Source organism: Leucoraja erinacea, chromosome 2 (genome assembly GCF_028641065.1).
Source record: "Leucoraja erinacea ecotype New England chromosome 2, Leri_hhj_1, whole genome shotgun sequence".
NCBI classification, from domain to species: Eukaryota; Metazoa; Chordata; class Chondrichthyes; order Rajiformes; family Rajidae; genus Leucoraja; species Leucoraja erinaceus.
In genome coordinates, this window is record NC_073378.1 from 37,899,720 (window position 1) to 37,921,474 (window position 21,755).

Sequence of the window (21,755 nt, forward strand, 5' to 3'; positions counted from 1 at the left end):
TTTAGAATTTAAGTGAAATAAAATGGGGGTAGCAAATCAAGAAATGCGAGGATTTTATCCAGCTTGGCTGGGAAGGGTGATCCATTTTGTGCTTTCTCCATAACTGGACAATGGGAGTTGTTGATAAATTATGAAAATTTGCAATTGTTACACAGGCCATGTAGACTAGAAAAAAGACAAGCAATGTTCTGGGGAAAGACATTGTCCAGGAAGGAATTTAGAAGCATTGACCAGGATATAAATATTCATTCCAGAGAGGACAAAAAGAGCAGTCAGAGAACTACCTATGACACTAACTAATCTGAAGATGTTAGAAACATAGAAAATAGGTGCAGGAGGAGGCCATTTGGCCCTTCAAGCCAGCACCGCCATTCATTGTGATCATGACTGATCGTCCCGTATCAATAACCGTGCCTGCCTTCTCCCCATATCCCTTGACTCCACTAGCCCCTAGAGCTCTATCTAACTCTCTCTTAAATCCATCCAGTGATTTGGCCTCCACTGTCCTCTGTGGCAGGGAATTCCATAAATTCACAACCCTCTGGGTGAAAACGTTTTTTCTCACCTCAGTCTTAAATGACCTCCCCTTTATTCGAAGACTGTGGCCCCTGGTTCTGGACTTGCCCAACATTGGGAAAATTTTTCCTGCACCTTGCTTGTCCAGTCCTTTTATAATTTTATATGTTTCTATAAGATCCCCCATCCTTCTAAACTCCAGTGAATACAAGTCTAGTCTTTTCAATCTTTCCTCATATGACAGTCCCGCCATCCCAGGGATCAATCTCGTAAACCTACGCTGCACTGTCTCAATCACAAGGATGTCCTTCCTCAAATTAGGAGACCAAAACTGTACATAATACTCCAGATGTGGTCTCACCAGAGCCCTATACAACTGCAGAAGAACCTATTTACTCCTATACTGAAATCCTCTTGTTATGAAGGCCAACATTCCATTAGCTTTCTTCACTGCCTGCTGCACCTGCACGCCAACTTTCAGTGACCGGTGTACAAGGACACCCAGGTCTCGCTGTACCTCCCCCTTACCTAACCTAACCCCATTGAGATAATAATCTGCCCCCTTGTTTTTGCCGCCAAAGTGGATAACCTCACATTTATCTATATTAAACTGCATCTGCCACGCATCTGCCCAGGTCACCCTGCAACCTCCTAACATCCTCTTCACACTGTCACCCAGTTTTGTGTCATCCGCAAACTTGCTAGTGTTGCTCCTAATTCCCTCTTGTTGGGGAGGTTCAGTAGAGAACGTGACCTCTATCTGTTGTGATCTTGAAATCAGTGCCTAAACATAGTAATATGCAAGTTGTTGTGTTTAATGACCAACACCGTCATTGTCTGAAGAAGGGTCTTGACCCGAAACGTCACCTATTCCTTCTCTCCAGAGATGCTGCCTGTAATGCTGAGTTACTCAAGCAATTTGTGTCTATCACGGTCACCAATATGGGTGAATACTCCATTTTGGATTTGGGGGTGAAATGGTTAACTGGCACTACATAAAACCCAATAGCTTTGTTGAGTGATTAGATTCCTTCAGCAGAGATCTCACTAGACATCAGTAAACATCTTTGAACAAATTATGGAGGAATGCAACTTGTCTCTAATAAGTTAAACTTTTCCAAACATCTATTGACTTCTATGCTTCTATGTTCTTGTAAACAATGTCTTAAAAAGCTAGTAAATTTTATAGAAATTCTAACATTGACACAAGTTTGAGAACTTTACAGTGTCAGACTCAAAAGTCAACTTGAAATGTATTTAATCTCATTTCTCTCTGAAAAGGATTTTCAACAATGACAAGCACTCTCATTCTCTCCTCAACTGGCTTGCAGAAGCATGTTTTCCACTTCTCCATTTATAACATTATTAGACTAAGTGGGACCCGTTGGGTCCCAGTCACACGGAAGGCCTGGTCCCCCAACGCAACCCATTTCCCAACGCAATATTTCATCACTCACCCGTTCCCCCAACGCAACCTGTTCCCTCAATGCAATATTCCACCACTCACCCATAGCCCCTAACTGCACAGGCATGGCTGATGGGTTCCCGTTGTGACGCCCCTGATTCCCCCCCCCATCCTTCCCCCCTCGTAGCCCCACGCCAGCAGATGGGCCCCAAGTGGCAAAGGGATTTACTCCTTAAAATGTGAACAAATTGGTGTGTGTGGTGTGTGGGGGGGGGGTGTAGAGGGGAGGGGGTGTGTGGGTGCGGGTGTGTGTGTGGGGGAGGGGGTGCTGTAGGGAGCGTTGCGGGAGGGAGTGTGGGGGGGGTGTGGTGGGTGGGTGGGGGGGGGGGGAGAATGTGGGAGGGGGGGGGTGGTGTTGTGGGGGGCGGGGGGTTGTGGGGGAGGGGTGTGTGGGGGTAGGGTTGGGGGGGGGGGGGCTGAGCGTTGCGGGGGAGGTATGGGTGTGGGTGGGGAAGGGGTGTGGGGGGGGGGGATGTGTGGGGGCTGGGGGGTTGTGGCAAGTGTGGTGTGGGGGGGGTTGGGGGCGGGGGGTGGGGGGGAGGTGTGTGGCCGGGGGGGGTGGTGTGGGCAGGTGGGCGGCGAGCGGGTGGTGGGGAGAATAGACGGGGCGTGGGGAGGTGTGGCGGGGGGGGCGAGGGTGGTATCACGGGGACGGGGAGGAGGGGGGCGGGGGGGGGGAGCTAGCGAGGGGAACCATAGGGGAAGGGGCCGTAGCTGACAGTGTGATGGGAACTCACAGCGGGCGCTGGTCGCTGGACATTCTCCTCCGCCGGGATCAGATTTTCCGTTTGGCGATATCTCCCGCGTCGGACCAGGTCGTGCTGTGCTTCTGGGCCCTCTGAAAATTGTGTCCAATTGGAAACTCCGCCGGCCATCCTCAGCTCCAATGACGTGATTAAAACCTCCACCCGCCGTCCAGTGCCTCCCTCAGCTCCAGTAAAGACGATGGCGCAGGAAGGGCAGACCGTCCCGCAGAGTGACAGGAGAAAAGACCAATCCACGTTGCGCTGAACGGCAGGCGAGGAGATCGATCTGCGCACGCGCGTTTTTTAAGATTTTTTAAACCTCACTAACTTTTACATTAGACCATCAAATCTGAACGGAACTTGGTGCAATCGCAGCACAGGAGAACGGTGAGTAAGCTGGCGAAAAATCATAGCTCTATCGTTTACCGCTTTTGCGAAAATAGAATGACCGCGCAAACCGGAAAATAACAAGATCAGAGCTTTAGTTATGTATAGATATAGATAGATAGATTTTCCAGGCAACACAATTCTGCCATACATTGAGAGACTAACTGCTCAACTGCCACTTCCAGGAGAAATAGAATGCATATGTTTGCATATTTCCCTGCCCATTACATTAATGCACCTATTGCAAACAGAAAAGTCACATGAACGGCTCTTTGGTTTAATGTGTAGCATCAATGCAGAAAATTAATTAATTAAAATCACTGTGAAAATGTACCTGTTAAACAAGAAATGTACAATATCTACAAAAATTAACTTGAGATATAGACATCTATTTTGTTTCTAAAATTGAATTATTGTTCAACATAGGCATAGAACTGGAAGAACAAAAAATGTTGCTCAAATACACAGCAAAATGGCTTGAAGCCAGAACCGTTGCATTTTTTAAACAGTCTGAAACAGTTTACACTAGTGGGGTGGGGGGGGTGGGATTTTCAAGTTCCTGTATCTTCTCCCAGAGGATAGAAGGGAATGACCAGGGTGGCAGGCATCCTTGACAATACTTCCAGCCTTTAGGATTGAAGGAAGTGACAAATCCGTTACTGGACTGTGTTCACCACTCTCTGCACAATCAGGGAGTCAAGCAGAGCACTTACCATTCCAGAGAGGATAGAAATAGCAGTTAGAATCATTTTGTACTTGCCAGCTACAGTCAATGAATAGCATCCTGACACAGCTGTTTTTATTGTTAAGATGACCTAGGGCTGAATATATTTCAAGGGAAATGGTGTTTTCCCTGGAACTATTTTTCATTTATTCAAATTCCAAGGGGTTCAGATTAGCTGGAAGATTGGCCATAATGCGGACCATTACCAGTCATCAAGCACTTCATTATTATTGATGTTAGAGCTACCAGATGATGGTCATTGAAACAGGCCACCTTTCTTGACAACTGGCATGATGGAGGTCACCATAAAGCTGACAGTAAAATCCTGGGTAGACAAAAATGCTGGAGAAACTCAGCGGGTGAGGCAGCATCTATGGAGCGGAGGAAATAGGCAATGTTTCGGGCTGAAACCCTTCTTCAGACAGTAAAACCCTGGCCCTTATTTCTATTGACTGATATCAGGGCAAATAGTATGTCACAATCATTTATCTTAGGACATTGCCCTTTATGCCAAGCTCCAAGGTGGAGTTGCTGGGAAGGCTGGTGTTTGGGAGGGAGATGAAAAGAGGATATAATAATAAGAGAAATAAGGACATACATTCTTGTTTTACACTAGTCTACCTTTAAAGTAATTAAAGCACCTTATAATAGAAGAGTGTTGTAGTAATAACAACAAAGACAACTGTTGAATATTGAAGAGAGAAGATAAACCCAGGACAAATAAAATGGAAACCATACTCGTAAACCTTTCTCCCATCGCAAGTTATAGTATCCAATCAAGGAAAACACCATTTAAAAAAAAGACAGCTAAAGCAGTGTGTGGTAAGTCTTTTAAAAGGGGGGGGGGGGCGGGAGAAGGAGTGGAGGCAGCTTTTAAGAAGACAGAGATACACGGCTGTGAAGCTTGGCGGACATTTAACATTACCGGTCGATAATCCTTGGTTCTGAAAACTACTGCTTACCTTTTTTTTCCCCAATGAAATTCACCGGCTTCAACCTACGAGAACCTCCAACCTCCTGGCAACCCATTAGGACCTCCCGGCGACCCACCTACGGCACGAGAATTCTCGCTATTCTCCATGGCGGCTTCATTCTAGTTGCCGCTAATTTTTCAACTTGTTTTTCAACGTGTTTTTCAACATGTTGAAAAATTCACGGCGACCATAATGAGGCTGCGACTAGTTCCCAGAATGCGGGAACTCCTCATGACCATGAAGGCAACTCCCCGGCAACCACCTGCGAACATGTGGTGACTGCACAGTCTCCTAAAAAGTCGAATAGGTCTATAAACATTGTACTCAAAAGATAGCATTTTGAACAAACAAAAAGTTCAACATATAACAAAACCCAATATAGTGTAAAGCAAAAGCCCTTATTTCTTAGTGCAACTGGGGGAGTGTGCAAATATCTGGGCATAATTTAAGAAAGAATGTAAAGGCTTTTACAAAATGAACATGATATTTATTAAAGTTATTCCAGGATTGAGAGACTTTTCGTTTTTTGAAACTTAGGGTTGTTCTTGGAAAAGAGAAAGCTACAAGAGGATCTGACAGAAGCGTTAGAAATTACTGTGGGATAGATAATCATTTCCCTGATAACAATCAGGAATTGTTAATTGGCAAAAGAGAAGAAAAAACTTTATGCAAGATATTGGGTATCTGAAATCAATTTCAATAGACAATTGTACATGGTAAATGGTAGACAATAGACATGGTAAATGGTAGGGAATTGAAGAATGTAGGTGAACAGAGGGATCTGGGAATAACTGTGCACAGTTCCCTGAAAGTGGAATCTCATGTAGATAGGGTGGTAAAGAAAGCTTTTGGTGTGCTGGCCTTTATAAATCAGAGCATTGAGTATAGAAGTTGGGATGTAATGTTAAAATTGTACAAGGCATTGGTGAGACCAATTCTGGAGTATGGTGTACAATTTTGGTCGCCTAATTATAGGAAGGATGTCACCAAAATAGAGAGAGTACAGAGGAGATTTACTAGAATGTTGCCTGGGTTTCAGCAACTAAGTTACAGAGAAAGGTTGAACAAGTTAGGGCTTTATTCTTTGGAGCGCAGAAGGTTAAGGGGGGACTTGATAGAGGTTTTTTAAATGATGAGAGGGATAGACAGAGTTGACGTGGAAAAGCTTTTCCCACTGAGAGTAGGGAAGATTCAAACAAGGGGACATGACATGAGAATTAGGGGACTGAAGTTTAGGCGTAACATGAGGGGGGACTTCTTTACTCAGAGAGTGGTAGCGGTGTGGAATGAGCTTCCAGTGAAGGTGGTGGAGGCAGGTTCGTTTTTATCATTTAAAAATAAATTGGATAGTTATAAGGATGGGAAGGGAATGGAGTGTTATGGTCTGAGCGCAGGTATATGGGACTAGGGAGATTATGTGTTCGGCACGGACTAGAAGGTTCGAGATGGCCTGTTTCCGTGCTGTAATTGTTATATGGTTATATTATATGGTTAATAGGTGCAGGAGTAGGCCATTCGGCCCTTCGAGCCAGCACCGCCATTCAATGTGATCATGGCTGATCATCCCCAATCAGTATCCCATTCCTGCCTTCACCCCATATCCTCTGACTCCGCTATTTTTAAGAGCCCTATCCAGCTCTCTCATGAAAGCATCCAGAGAACCCGCCTCCACTGCCCTCTGAGGCAGAGAATTCCACAGACTCACCACTCTCTGTGAGAAAAAGTGTTTCCTCGTCTCCGTTCTAAATGGCTTACTCCTTATTCTTAAACTGTGGCCCCTGGTTCTGGACTCCCCCAACATAGGGAACATGTTTGCTGCCTCTAGTGTGTCCAAACCCTTAACAATCTTATATGTTTCAATGAGATTCCCTCTCATCCTTCTAAACTCCAGAGTGTACAAGCCCAGCTGCTCTATTCTCTCAGCATATAACAGTCCCGCCATCCCTGTAATTAACCTTGTAAACCTACGCTGCAGTCCCTCAATAGCAAGAATATCCTTCCTCAAATTAGGGGACCAAAACTGTACACAATACTCCGGGTGTGGTCTCACTAGGGCTCTGTACAACTGCAGAAGGACCTCTTTGCTCCTATATTTGATTCCTCTTGTTATAAAGTCCAACGTGCCATTCGCTTTCTTCACTGCCTGCTGTTACCTGTCATAGACTGATGTACAAGGACCCCCAAATTCCGTTGCACTTCCCCTTTTCCCAACTTGATGCCATTTAGATAGTAATCTGCCTTCCTGTTTTTGCTACCAAGGTGGATAACCTCACATTTATCCGCATAAAACTTCATCTGCCTTGCATCTGCCCACTCCCCTAACCTGTCCAAGTCACCCTGCACTCTCATACCATCGTCCTCACAGTTCACACTGCCACCCAGCTTGGTGTCATCTGCAAATTTCCTAATGTTACTTTGAATCCCTTCATCCAAATCATTAATGTATATTGTAAATAGCTGCAGTCCCAGCACCGAGCCTTGCGGTACCCCACTAGTCACTGCCTGCCATTCTGAAAGGGACCCGTTATTCCCTACTCTTTGTTTCTTGTCTGCCAACCACTACTCTATCCATGTCAGCACTCTACCCCCAATACCATGTGCCCTAATTTTGCCCACTAATCTCCTATGTAGGACCTTATCAAATGCTTTCTGAAAGTCCAGATACACTACATCCACTGGCTCTCCCTTGTCCATTTGCCTAGTTACATCTTCAAAAAATTCCAGAAGATTAGACAAGCATGATTTCCCCTTTGTGTCCTCCTTAGTGAAGACTAAGTTGGGGCAAGAGCAAGTTGGGGCAAGATTCAACAGTAGCTGTCAACAGGTGGGTAATTTTCCTGAGAGGAAAGAATCCAAAAGTTCTAGGAGCAGAATTAGGCCATTCGGCCCATTCAAGTCTAATCCACCATTCAATCATGGTTGATCTACCTTCCCCTCTCAACCCCATTCTCCTGCCTTCTCCTCGTAACCCCTGGCATCCTTACTAATCAAGAATATGTCAACTTCTGCCTTAAAAATATCAATTTACCTGGCCTCCACAGCCGTTTGTGGCAATAATTTGCCACGTATGGAGAGTATCGAGCTCGTTGCATTGGTCTTATTATAAGCAACCCGTTTACTTTCGCCAAGCGGGTCCCTTCCACGTTGTGTTCAAAGACGAATAAGATATTTATGAAAGATACTCCAGGAATGGGATGTTTAAGAAGGAACTGTAGATGCTGGAAAATCGAAGGTGCACAAAAATGCTGGAGAAACTCAGCGGGTGCAACAGCATCTATGGAGCGAAGGAAATAGGCAAAGTTTCGGGCCGAAACCCTTCGTCAGCATTTTTGTGTACCTCCAGGAATGGAAAACCAAGTTAATTAGCAAATATACGGAAGGGGAGATTTATGCAAAAAAGGCGTTGGTTGTCTAAAATCTATTTATAGAGCCGAATTCCATAGCAGCTATCGAAAGGTCGTTATTTTCCTGAGGAAAATATAATTTGCCACGTTATGGACATAAGGAGGGGAAGGCGCGCTGCGTTGCTCTGATAAAGTAGCTCCTTTCGGCTGGCTTGAATGTTGTGGCTTCGCAGTGAATCTCCTGCAAAACATTCCCATTTATAGTCGTATAGAGTCAATAAAAGTTGGGGCGAAAATAAAAAAAAACTGAGTCCCGCCTCCGCCCGCCCGCCCCCCATCGTGAAGCGGCTGCATGATTGTACACGGGTGTAGTGTGTCAGGGAGCAGGGTGGCGCCGCGTGCTGCCGATTGGCGCGGGCGTGGTCCGGGCGGACCGTTTGCTTCCCCTCCCCCCTCCGGGCTTGCGATTGGCGGTTGGCCCCTTCGGCGGCGCGTAATTTCAAAATTTGAACGGTGGGAGCGGCGACTCGAGGCAGCTCTACAGCAACAGCAACAGCGGCGGCGGCTCGAGGCAGCTCGACAGCAGCGACAGGCGCGCGAGAAGAGTCGGAGCGACCCATCGACCTAGAGCAGCTGGTCGCCACCACAGCGGCACCATGGACCCCTTCACCGAGGTAGGGCGAGCGAAATCACAAAACTTAATCCAGCTCCCATTGAATCTGGCTTCACCGCCGGTTCTAGAAATGCACTCTGACTCCAGCATGTCGTGTTGCATAAAGTATTCTTTTATTTTCACTTTTGCGATAACGACCTCACCGAGCGGCGAGCGAAATGGAGCGTTGCGACCGTGCAAAACTTAATCGCTGGCATTGATATCTCCCAGTGACCGTTGCATTCCTGTCACTGCTGCTCTGTGTCTGTCTATCCCTCTGTCTCTGCTGCTCTGTCTCTGCCCGTCTCTGCGGCTCTGTGTCTGTCTATCCCTCTCTCTGCTGCTCTCTCTGCTCCTCTCTCTGCCACTCCCCACCCTAGTCGCTGTACTAGTCCCCCTGTCTTCCTGGTGAGTTTCATTGTCTGTATAACTTGTTGTCACGGCTAACAATGGGCCGTTTCATTTATCATCGTTATTTTTTGTTGCATATCTTTCCTTCATTTGTTCTATATCTCTCATTTCCTTCTCCCTGATTCCGTCTGAGGAAGGGTCTCGCCCGTGCAAAACGTAATCGCTCCTATTGATTTCTCTACCTTCAAGTAACCCTTGCACCCCCTTCTCCCCCTCTGTCTGTCCCTCCCCAGCCTCGTTGTTGTACTAGTTCCACTGACTTCCTGACGACCTTCAGTGTCTATATAACATGTTATCTATCACCTGACTTGTTATCACAACTAACCGTTCCCATTGAATAAGGGGGAAATCCTTTAAAACCGAGATGAGAAGAACTTTTTTCACACAGAGAGTGGCGAATCTCTGGAACTCTCTGCCACAGAGGGTAGTTGAGGCCAGTTCATTGGCTATATTTAAGAGGGAGTTAGATGTGGCCCTTGTGGCTAAGGGGTATGGAGAGAAGGCAGGCACGGGATACTGAGTTGGATGATCAGCCATGATCATATTGAATGGCGGTGCAGGCTCGAAGGGCCGAATGGCCTACTCCTGCACCTAATTTCTATGTTTCCTTTATCATCATTAATTTTTTTACATATCTTTCGTTCATTTGTTCTATATCTTTTGTTTCCCTTTCCCCTGGCTCTCAGTCTGAAGAAGGGTCTTGATCCAAAACGTCACCCATTCCTTCTCTCCAGCGATGCTGCCTGTCCCGCTGAATTCCGCCAACATTTTGTGTCTATTGCTCCCATTAAATCTGGCTCTACCGCCTGCTGTAGAAAAACATTCTGACCCCAGCACCTTGCTGCATAAAGTTTTATTAAAATTTCTTTGTGATAGCGACCCCTTCACCGAGGCAGGGTAAGCCAAATGGACTGCTGTCATCATACTGGTTAGCAGGATGAGAAATGCACAAGTTCTCTTAAACTGTGACTGTGCAAAGCTTAATCGGTCCCATTGAATCTGGCTCCATTGCCAGCTCTAGAAACATATTCTGACCCTGGCACCTTTCTGCAGAAAGTATTTTTTTATTTCCCTTAAGCGGAGGTTCTTGGCAGCAGTGACACTGAACCTTCCTAAATCGGTTTGGGCACAAGGCTGGGGTACTAGTATGCTGGATAAAACGGATGGGAAATGCACAAGTTCTCACAAATCGTGTCCGTGCAAAGGTTAATCGTTCCCATTGAATCTGACTCCACCGCCGGCTCCAGAAATACATTCTGACCCCAACAACTTGTTACATAAGTACTTTTTTATTTTACTTTTGCGAAGGAAACTAGGGCACGGCAGCTGGAGTAAAAGTGGGTCAGGCAGCATATTTGGAGACCAATGGACCTATCGTCTATCCATGTTCTCCAGAGATACTGCCTGTCCTGCTGTGTTACTCTGTCATTTTTTCCCTTTCTGTGGAGATTCTTGGCAGCAGTGGCGCTGAACCTTTCTAAATCGGTTGGGGCACGGGGCACTTGGATTGGCATGAGCGCTGAGGTACTAGTTAGCTGTATAAAAGGGATGGAAAATGCGCAGGTTCTCCCAATATTGTGAACAAACAAGCGTGGCACGTCGCATATCCATCTCCTCCGGCGATGCAGCCAGACACTGGATTACTCCGGCACTTTGGTTCTCCCCCCCCCCCCCCCCCCCCACACGAGCTAACAGCCCTTGTCATGCAGGACAAATGTCAAGTATTAGGGTCCTTTAGTCATTGCAGAATGACGGACCCCGACTATAAGAATGAAATCCCTTTAATCCAACTTAATTAGCCCCGGTCCTCGTTTTAGTAATTTTACTAAATAACACCCCATCCATCATATCCCGTTATTCATTTAAAATAATTGAGGAATAGATTCCCCTAACGTCGCACAATGAAGTCCCTCGCCTAAATTCGGGGGCAAGATTCCATTATTCCTACATTCAGATCTTTCCCTAAACAGGGATCAAATTAGCATAATATGGCAATTATTGGACATCCTTTGAGATTACTTGCTGTTAATGCAGTGGTCTTCAGGGTCAATTATCTTTTATCTAGTGCGGGATATATTGTTCAATAGAATTTAATTCTGTGGATGCCAAAAGTGATGGTAAGCACAGTTGTCTCAGGTATCTATGATGGTCTGCCACAAACGGCAGGACATCTTCATGTGGGAATGTAGCATTGCTTCAGGTTGTGGAGAGATTTGTCCAGTTTCTGTAAATTGAAATCACTTGAGTAGTTTTGGGTTTGTACCCAGAGGTAAACGTCATTTGTTTACTGTCTTTATTGATGGTGACAGACATGACAGTTTCTAGCACTTTCTGCACTCCATTTGGATTTTTAACATTTATTTTTGTGTCTTTTATATAAACTTCGAAATTTTTTTATTGAACAAGTTGGATGTGCCATGAATACAATGGAGAAACGAGGAACTGCATTTACTGCTTTATAAAAAGTATACAGTGCTGCAGTAATAGCGGTCAGGCAGCATCGCTGGAGACCAATGGATAAGTGTAAGAAGAAGGAACTGCAGATGCTGGTTTAAACCGAAGATAGACACAAAAAGCTGGAGTAGCTCAGCGGGACAGGCAGCATCTCTGGCGAGAAGGAATGGGTGACATTTCGGGTCTAGAAGAAGTGTCTTAACACGAAAAGTCGCCCATTCCTTCTCTCCAGAGATGTTGCCTGTCCTGCTGTGTTACTCGAGCTTTTTGTGTCTATCTTCGGATAAAATCTATCCATGTTTTCCAGAGAAAAATACATTGTTTTCTTTAGCTGTGCTGTTCATAGAGATTATTTGATTTTAGCCCCCAGTCTCATTTTATGACACAGTAGGAGGCTTTTGGGTCCATGCTGTCCCCAGGGGAGCAATCCAATTAGTTCTCCCCTGAATTCCCTGTACCCTACAATTTATCCTGGCACATGTGCAGCAACTCCCCTTATTTTTTTTTGTCATTAAACTACAGAAAACTTACAGTAACCAATTAACTTGCTGATACCTCTTTGTGATGTGGCAATAAACCCATGTGTCACAGAGAGAAGGTGCAAAGTGCAAGACAGCACCCAGAGTCAGGATGAAAACTGGAGTATGAGGCAGCAGCATTGCGTCGCCTCTATCCAGTACTTCATTAGGGAATAAATGGTCAGTGTTATTTTTCAATTGGAATTAATTGAATTTAGTAATTAAGAAGTGTTGGAGCGCATTTTTAATTTAATATTATTATTATATATTTTATTCTTAATAGAGAATATGTACTTGGAAAGGAGGGGAGTTGGTGGTGATGCACATTTTTACTGAGTTCAAGAACATCTGGCAATATAATGACTCAGCAGTCAAAATGAAATTGAGTCATGTTTCATTACATGGAGAGAAGCTCAATTGGTTGGGTTTAATTTGAAATTTCAGTTATGTCCAGTGTCTGTTTTAAGATTAGTCCATAAGGTGTACCAGGGGAAGGAGGTGGGATGAGGGAATGCTTTTGAAGTATAATTGCATACACTATCTAACTGGCAAACTTACTGATGTACTCGTATTGTAGACATCGCTTATTAGTTTGATTATCATGTCGGCGATATCACAAAGTTGGGGTTGGGAGTATGATATCCATCTATCTTCTATCTATCTGGCTGCCTTTCTTCCTTTTGATTCATTCCATTGTGTGATGTCACAATGCCCAATGCTCGCAGATGTCCAATTGGAATGGATCCATTTACATATGCCTTTGCACCAGCCCCAGCCCCTGGTGAACGTTCCATCGTGTGATGTCACAATGCCCAATGCTCAAAGACATTCTTGCCATAGAGGGAGTACAGAGAAGGTTCACCAGACTGATTCCTGGGATGTCATGACTATCATATGAAGATAGACTTGGCTTGTACTCGCTAGAATTTACAAGATTGAGGGGGGATCTTATAGAATCTTATGTTTCTATGTTTCCCTCTCCTCGCCCCTCTCCCTACCCCACCCTCCTTCACTCTCTACCCCCCCCCCACCCCCCTCCCCTCCTCTCTAACCCCTCCACCCCCTACCCCCTGTCCCCCTCTTCACCCTCCCCCTAGCCCTCCCTCCCCACTCTTCCACTTCTCTCCACCTTCCCCTCCCCCCCCTCTCCCCCCTCCTTCCCCTCTCTCCCCCCCCCCCCCCCTCCCCTACATCTCTCTCCCCCATCCCCGTTTCCTCCTCCTCATCTTGCCTCCCTCCCCTCTTCTCACCCCCCCACCTGTGTGTTTGGGGGGTGGTTAATGTGAGAGTGATGCCGCACCCCCCCCCCCCCCGGCGAATGCCGTTGGGGAAACAGACCCAACGGGTCTGCACCTGGTCTAGTATCTATTAAAAATGTAATTTTAACTTAATAAATTTGTTTTATTACTGATTTAAGACAATTCCAAATTTTCCATCTTGAACCATTTTTACTATTCTTGTACCATGTGTAGAATAAAGGGAAACTCAATCAACGGTTAATATTAAAATTGAGGAAGCTTAGTGTGAGTTGCACATGATTGTTGTAATAAAATGAACTGCAGGTTCTAGTTTATACCAAATATAGACACAAAATGCTGGAGTAACTCGGGCAGCATTTCTGGTGAAAATGAATAGGTGACATTTCTGTTGGGATGTCTGAAGAAAAGTCCCAACATGATTCGTCACCTATCCATTTTCTCCAGAGAGCTGCTGCCTGATCTGAGTTACTCCAGCATTTTCTGTTTACCCATGATTATTGATTTTGCTGTCACTTTCTACATGTATTGTGTCAGTACCATTGCTATCAGGAAAGTTATTATTGTATTAACATTTTTAACCTGTTAATTTTTCACCCCGGAATAAATAATGTGCCTCTGTACCATAGCTCAAGATGCTTTCAACATACAGAAACTAATCTAGAAAATAAATCTTTCAAATATAGTATGGATCTTTGTATATACTGTACTAACTTTCCACCATAAAAGTCCTCAAAATATGAATTGCATGCAAGCAAATAATATATTAGAATTTAATAAAATACAGATTCTAACAATGACATTTGGGCAAAATTGTATTTTACTTGATACTTTTTGTTCAATTGAGAACTGACTGAAGATAAAGGAGTTTGAAAGGTGACAGCCCCCCACTCCCCACCCCTCTCCAATTCTGTTCTGCCCTCTGATATTTCAAACCTTTGACTGCAAAGTGTAATATTGTGATCAATATGGCTCTTCCCATTCTATCAATCAAAATAATTGTTGGCACTTCACAGAAAATGAGTATTTGGTATGTGATAAAGTTATAGAAAACAATATTTCTTAAAGATACTAATCTATCATTCATCCTCTCTGAAGATAGTGTTAACAAGTGAGTCCTGGTCAGAGTCCAAAAAATCAGAAAACTAGATGCTGGAAATTGCAATAGAAACAGAAAGTTCTGGAAACGCTGAGCATGTCAAGCAGCATTTCTGAAAAGAGAAACCAATAACATTCGTGAGTTCAGTGCACTTCATTGGAACTAGGAAAGAGAAAAAAAAACTCATTTAAGGTTGCAGAGAATGTGTGGGAGGGCTAAAAAGAACAAAGGGAATATCTCAGATAGGATGAGGCCACATCCATGGCGACATCCACCTGGTCATTATTAATTAGTTTTGTTTGCTCATAATTCAGTAACATTTAAAACTGAGTAATACTGTTTGCAAAGTACACTTCGCTGAGCGGTACAATTCTGCAGGGTATATTTCCTCTTTCCTTTTTGTGTTCCAGCTTTTGATTTGAAGAGTAAGTAATATATAATTTGATTCGAGGCGTTTTCAATTTCACGACGGTGCTTTGAATGAAATGATTGTGAATGTTCACTGTATAGCTTGGGTCTTTGAGGGAATGGAAAATGCTGCTGTAGCCAAAAATATTTAAATTTTGTGAACCACCCAATGTCTTTGAAATTGTGAATCATCATGCTGTTTGCTCCAATAGAATTTGAATTTTTAGTCACATGCTGAACTGGACATTCTTGAATGAGATCCAGCTGTTTCAACAAAATATATTCTGGTGTAGTGCATGCTAACAGACCAGGTATGTGTTTTGACAAAGTGAAATGTTGTGAATGTAACTGATTATGAGCAATCCATTGGAAAATTGCATTTGCCAAATTATAACAGTGCTTGAAATTGAAATTTCTTTTAGTTGTCAGATTAGGTTTTATATAAATATACTCGTGTCTACTTGGGGTACTTCAAACGTCGTCATAAACATTTGATTTATTAATAACCGCCCTTACAATAATTTGTGAAACTTCTTTACATGGAGAGTGATTATGAACAGAGGCACTAGATAAATACAAATATGGCACAATGGTAGATTGATGCAGTTAAGCCTAAATACTGATATATAGTTCTAAATGCCACAGAGTCATTTACCACAGAAAAAGGTCATTCAGTCTAAAATATTTGTGCTAAACAATGCCTGCCTTTCCTGATCCCATTTCCCAGCACCGCCCAGAGCTTTCCATGCTTAAGTATTGACAAGTGCTCATCCAAATGTTACTTAACTAGCCTGCTCAACACGAGCAGTGAGTGCCAGCTTTTGACTACATTCCAACTGAATTTTCTTTCCTGAAATCCCTCCCAAAACTCAAATGCTTATTATAAAACTTAGCTGTCTAGTCACATGTGTTATTTCATCAGTCATAGGGATTTATTCACCCTTAAATCAACTAATATACTTGAATCTCCTTTTCATGACAATTTGTTATAGAATTTCACTGTCACCCTGAATGTAGATACAGGTACGATTCCATTTCTTTAGCGCATAGAAATCTGAAGCATTCATTTAAGATTTTGACTGTTTCCTCTGACTTCATGCACAGACTACTGCTTTGTCCCAAATATGCCCTGGTCTTTGAGCCTGATGATGAGGCTTTCCACTCCTGAACATCCAAGATGTCCTCTTTCTGTAAACGTGGCCCCCCACCTGCTGTTCTGTATGGATCAGTCGTCCATGTCTCCTGTGTCTTGCATGTGTTCTTGCTCTTCTTTCCCCATCTCCACCCACCCATGTCGTTCTCTAACATTTTCGTGACCTTCAATATGATCTCGCTGCATCCCATCTTCCCATCCCAAACTCTTTCAGCTTTCTGGAGAGACCACTCCCTCCACTACTCCTTTGTTCACTCATCCCTTTCCACCCAAACTGCCCTAACCCCAGGTACTTTCCTCTTCAACTACAGAAGGTTTAACACCTGTCCCTACACCTACTCCCTCACCTACATCCAGGGACTGCAGCAGCCCTTCCAGGTGAGATGGGTTCACATGCACCTCCTCAAACTTTGTCTATGCATTTGTTCTCACAATGTGGCTTCTTCTACATTGGTGCTACTAAGTGTAGACTAGGCAAAAACTGTTTTGCTGAACAGTTGCTCACCAAGACCAACCGGATCTCCTTTTCCCATACCAATACAGTTCTTTCTGTCCGGGTCCTCTTCCATTGCCAGAGTGAGAATACACTCATTGGAGGAACAGCACCTCCCATTCCACATCGCTGGCTTGCATAACCATGAAAGAAGTGGGAATGACCAGATGCAAAGGGTCTAGTTATTATGCTGGCTGCTTTCTCATGGTGGTATGAGGGGTTGATGGAGGGCAGTCTGGTCTGTGTGATGGACTGGGCGGCATCCACAACTCTGCAATTTCATGCCGTCTTGACCAGAGCTGTTCCCAAACTGAGCTGTGATGCCATCCGATACTGGAGACAAATAAGCAAGAATGTTTAATTATCCTCTTCCCTCCTAGGGGAAAACTAAGTTTTGTAGATATGATGAAGGGTCTCGACCCGAAACGTCACAGTTACTCCAGCTTTTTGTGTGTCTTTTGTAGATATTGGATGTGTTTTCAACTAATTTCATTGACACTGCTTTTTGTTAGATCACAAGTTTAAAGTATGGTCCTATAGTTTTCTTGCCTTTCCATAGAAAGCTATTAATCTAGTGAGAGCCTTAATTGAGATATTGGAAGAACTTTATGATGATAAGAAACTACTGAGGGAACACATTTGTTTAAACTTTAGATTTTGCACTATGTAACGTTAGTATAACAGTGAACTTGCAAAATGTACCAATTCTAGTCCAGCTAAGAGGAAATATGGCCTGATTCTTCATAGTGGTTCTATATGTGATTCCTGATGTACGAGGACTATTTCTGTGATCTGCTTGTCTGTTTAAAACAAAATAAAAGCTTATTGTTTCAATTGAATGAAGTAATGTGATTTGCTTATTGTTTTATTTGGATGAAGTAATGCAATTTGTGTAATGATAGTATAATGTAATCTGATTTTATGAGGCTGTGGACAATACACTGAATTGTTACCTATTCTAGAAACTACTTGAACGAACCCGTGCTCGTCGAGAGAATCTGCAGAAGAAAATGGCTGAGAGGACCACAAAAACTCGGCCAGTTGGAAAAAGATCCAGGGAACCTTTGTCTGAAGCTAGCAACCAGCCATTGGAAGTCACTGAGGAAGGTAGGAGCTTCCTTCAATTGTATTTGATTTTGAGGAAAGAAGTTCTGCAGGCTTTCTATGAATTGTAACGGTCTTCCTTCTGTTCTGAAGAAGTAATAGTAGTTTCACTTGATGTACTCGGTGTCCTGTTTAAAGGGACTTTGTATTTTCTTGACTGGTATAACTGTAAAACATTAATCACGAAATATGAAGGTGCTCTGTTATATTACAACTACTAACAATTGACTGAAATTATTTTAATGGTTTAGCTTCATCTAGTTTATTATTTTCTGATTCATAGTACTAAATTTATGTGATGTGCCCTCAGAATTAAGAAATTCACATTAACCATGAATTCAAGATGTCCAGGGAAGTGGTGTATGATAGGATTAAAGCAAATGGGTTAAAGGATCAACTATTTTTTATTGAATTTTTACTTTTTTTTATGACCATAAACAGTCCAATGCAGAAGATATTGCTAGAATTGTGCAAAGTGTTTGAAGATTTTAAATGGTAATCACTTACCATGTAACACCCCCCCCCCCCCCCCCCCCCCCCCCCCCGCACCCCCCCCCCCCATTTCAAGCGTTTGTAATCTTTATCATTGGTTCAAGATTTGTTTCAATGGGATAAAGATCTGGGCAGAAGATTGGGCACATACATGGTTTGGCATGAGTTCCACTGATTAGGGAAGATTTTTCTAATATACTTTTTTTAGGGGGGATTTTTTAAGTAGCCTTGAAATCACAAAGTATATCAATTTAACAAAGCAAGTCGAGAGTTTATTGTCATGTGTCCCAGATAGGACAATGAAATTCTTGCTTGCTGCAGCACAACAGAATGTTGTAAGCAAAAATACAGAACGGTTCAGTTCAATATACACATAAATAAGCAGATAAAGTGCAATAGGCTGTTACAGTTCAGAGTCTGTTTGTTGGTGAGTTTAATAGCCTGATGGCTGTGGGGAAGGAACTGTTCCTGAACCTGGATGGAACAGATTTCAGGCTCCTGTACCTTCTGCCCGATGGTAGCGGAGAGATGAGTGCGTGGCCAGGATGGTGTGGATCCTTGATGATGTTGGATGCTTTTTTGAGGTAGCGACTGCGATAGATCCCTTCAATGGTGGGGAGGTCAGAGCCGATGGTGGACTTGGGCAGTGGTTACGACTTTCTGCATCCTAAATAACCTCTACACTTGCACAATAATTGGGAATGGCTCAATGAAGGCTTAACTGATTGTTAAATTAATCATTTGGATTATGGGGGGGCTGGAGGCACATTTAAAACATTTTATTTATTTAAACCCTTTTTCAGATGTACTGCTCACTACAGTACGAGTTCACTACACATGTACCTCAATAGACACATTAAAGAAATGAAACATATTATCCACTTTCCAATACACTACATTGTACACCAATATTATTGCTGTTGTATTGTACATAATCAAATTGATGTCAGTTGACAACATAAAGATTATCAGCACAATAATAATTTGGTTAAAAAGCAGCAAATCTGGATTTGGAACGGAGAGGGACATTTTGTGAAACAGCCTTCACCTCTTTGAAGGCACTACGTTTGTAATGATCTGTGATAAATCTTAAAATATGTAATTTCATAAATAGTTTTTTCAAAGTCTAAATGACACATAAAAGAACAGTCAAGGCTGAAATTGTGGGGTTCAAGGTTAAATTTGTGGTCATAGAACTGGATGGCAGGTGGAGAAAACTGATACTGGAATCAAGAGAATGGGTGAAAAGCTGGATTGGGAATTGTGTTAAAGAATTGTGACATCAGAAACTCGATACAGCTGGGTCTTTAATCTCCTAAATTCTGGGTTAAACAAAGTATCCTATTGTATCCCTACGCAGCTGTAATTGGAACTGTTGACATTGAGCTCAGAGCCAACTGACTGGAATATTTGTCATTTATTTAACAATATAAACCATAACATACTGCGGTGGTATATTGATGAAAAGTGCCTTTACTCCTGATACCTAGCCAGTTGTTGTAGGGTCAACACAATTCACTCACGTAGTGCTGGTTGAAATATGAATATGAAGAGTGCAAATCTTTCTCCATTCGATCAACAGATTCTGGGGCAATAAGGTATTTAAAACAAAGAAAGAAAAAGATGATAGAACTTGTGCTTTTGAGTAGTTTAGGTTTTATTCTTTAGAAGTTAAATGATGCATGCAATAGACATAACCATTATTAGGCCAGCTTTTACTGATTTTCCGAAACAGTGGCCAAGAGCAAAGAGTAAGGTGAGGATTACATATCTGTGGTTCTTTATTGAGGCAGAACCGTGTATTATTTCTGATTTAAATTGCATTGTAGCACAAAAGAAATGTTGAAGGGAAATGGAAACAGGATAGTTTACTTTGGTTAGAACATTTTGAAAACTTGAAAAGTAAGTGGTTACATAGGCAAGTTTTTGGGGGTATATTTAATAGGTATTAAAATATATTATATTACTTAAAGGCAACCTCATCCTTTGGTGGGCATGACATGTGGAGAACATGCCAAAATCATTTTGGGTGTGGGTGATTTTAATAAATAATAACGGACTTTGACAGGCCCTTCAGCAGACAATGTCTGGGCTGAATACGATATCAAATTAAACTAATCCTTTTTGCCTGCACATATAAGTTAAGCTATTGCCACTATTTATTGTTATTACATTAAGATGCATAATTATTTTGCAAAATAAAATAAAAATTGTGTTCAAGGTGGTCCTGCATTATATGAGTGATAAAATTAACAAATTTGCACTTTCCGCCTTAATGGATTATTGATTTGAGGCTTAAAAAGACTGAGAGAAATGGAAGATGGACACAATTGGAAAAAGTTAGCCACTGACAATCGGTAAAGTAATTAGAATACAAAGACATTCTAATTGTAATTTATACTTGCATTTTATGTTGTACTTGGGTATCATTTTGCGGACGTACTAAACCGGTGGGGGAGGGGGGTCTGCTTGCTGCGCCGGCAGGGGTGCTCACGTCCACCGCTCCGTGATTGGCCTGCGGATGCCATGGGAGCGGTTGCCCCTGGCAACAGCCATTAAAGAGTCAAGATGGCGGCGGGTAGCTCCCGTCATCCACTCCGTGATTGGCCCATGTTTGCCAAGGGGGACGGCAAGCGCTGTCAGACAGACAAGATGGCGGTGTTGAGCTCCCCTTGGCCTCGGGCTGGCTGACTGATGTCTGCGCGTGCACAACTCATCCGGCCCGCATGAAGTTTCATTTTGCCCAATCCACCCCTGTACTAAACAAAATTTATTTTGTATTTAGTGAATACATCAACCAAGCCTTCTCCATCCAAAAAACGTTGTTCAGATAAAATGGAAACACCAATACAAGAGATAGAAAACAAAATTGCACGATCTCCACCTGTGATTGATTCTGTTGCACGATCTCCACCCGCGATCAATTGTGTTGAACAATCTCCATCTTTGATTACTTCTGTTGCACAACCTTCAACTCAACCCAGACAATTAATTAGGGAACAGGAAGATCAGAAAGTGATCCAAGATCCAACCCCACCTGCATCGCTGAAGAATCGGATGCACAGGCTGGCACAACAGTTACGCCAAAGGGACGCTGAAGGTATTTTCTAATTGTGTTGGAATGTGATGATCAATTTCATTGTTTTACATTTCTTGCTTTTTTTTAAAATAATGCTTTATTCAAATATTTAACACGATAACACTGGAATTAGTTATCCTTTCCCATCTTAATGTCACAATAATTACTTATATTTGTTTAACACCTTTGGTAAGGTAAATCGTCACAAAAGGCCTCGCTGGGGCATTTAAAAAAAAAATAAGGGCTAGGATAATAGAACTGACATAGAAACAGAAATTAGGTGCAGGAGTAGGCCATTCGGCCCTTCGAGCCTGCACCGCTATTCAATATGATCATGGCTGATCATCCAACTCAGTATCCTGTACCTGCCTTCTCTCCATACCCTCTGATCCCCTTAGCCTCAAGGGCCACATCTAACTCCCTCTTAAATATAGCAAAACTAAGACAAAGTGTTGGGTTTTAAGGAGTGCCTTAAATGAG

At 43.0% G+C, this 21,755-nt stretch overlaps 1 protein-coding gene across 5 annotated transcripts in view; it reads left to right on the forward strand.

Moving 5' to 3' along the window:
* Window positions 1-8,667: 8,667 nt before the first annotated feature.
* LOC129708953 (anillin-like) overlaps window positions 8,668-21,755 on the forward strand; it is a 76,459-nt gene continuing 63,371 nt past the window's right edge. The window contains exons 1-5 of one of the 5 annotated variants that reach the window (XM_055655048.1): window positions 12,320-12,371; window positions 14,546-14,683; window positions 15,167-15,265; window positions 17,563-17,707; window positions 20,982-21,296. In XM_055655048.1, the coding sequence (XP_055511023.1) occupies window positions 15,251-15,265; window positions 17,563-17,707; window positions 20,982-21,296 (475 nt within the window). In that variant the 5' untranslated portion in view covers window positions 12,320-12,371; window positions 14,546-14,683; window positions 15,167-15,250. Of the gene's footprint in view, window positions 8,831-12,315; window positions 12,372-14,545; window positions 14,684-15,166; window positions 15,266-17,562; window positions 17,708-20,981; window positions 21,297-21,755 lie in introns of those variants that run through there. The other 4 variants (XM_055655057.1, XM_055655074.1, XM_055655039.1 and 1 more) reach the window with 4 other exon arrangements.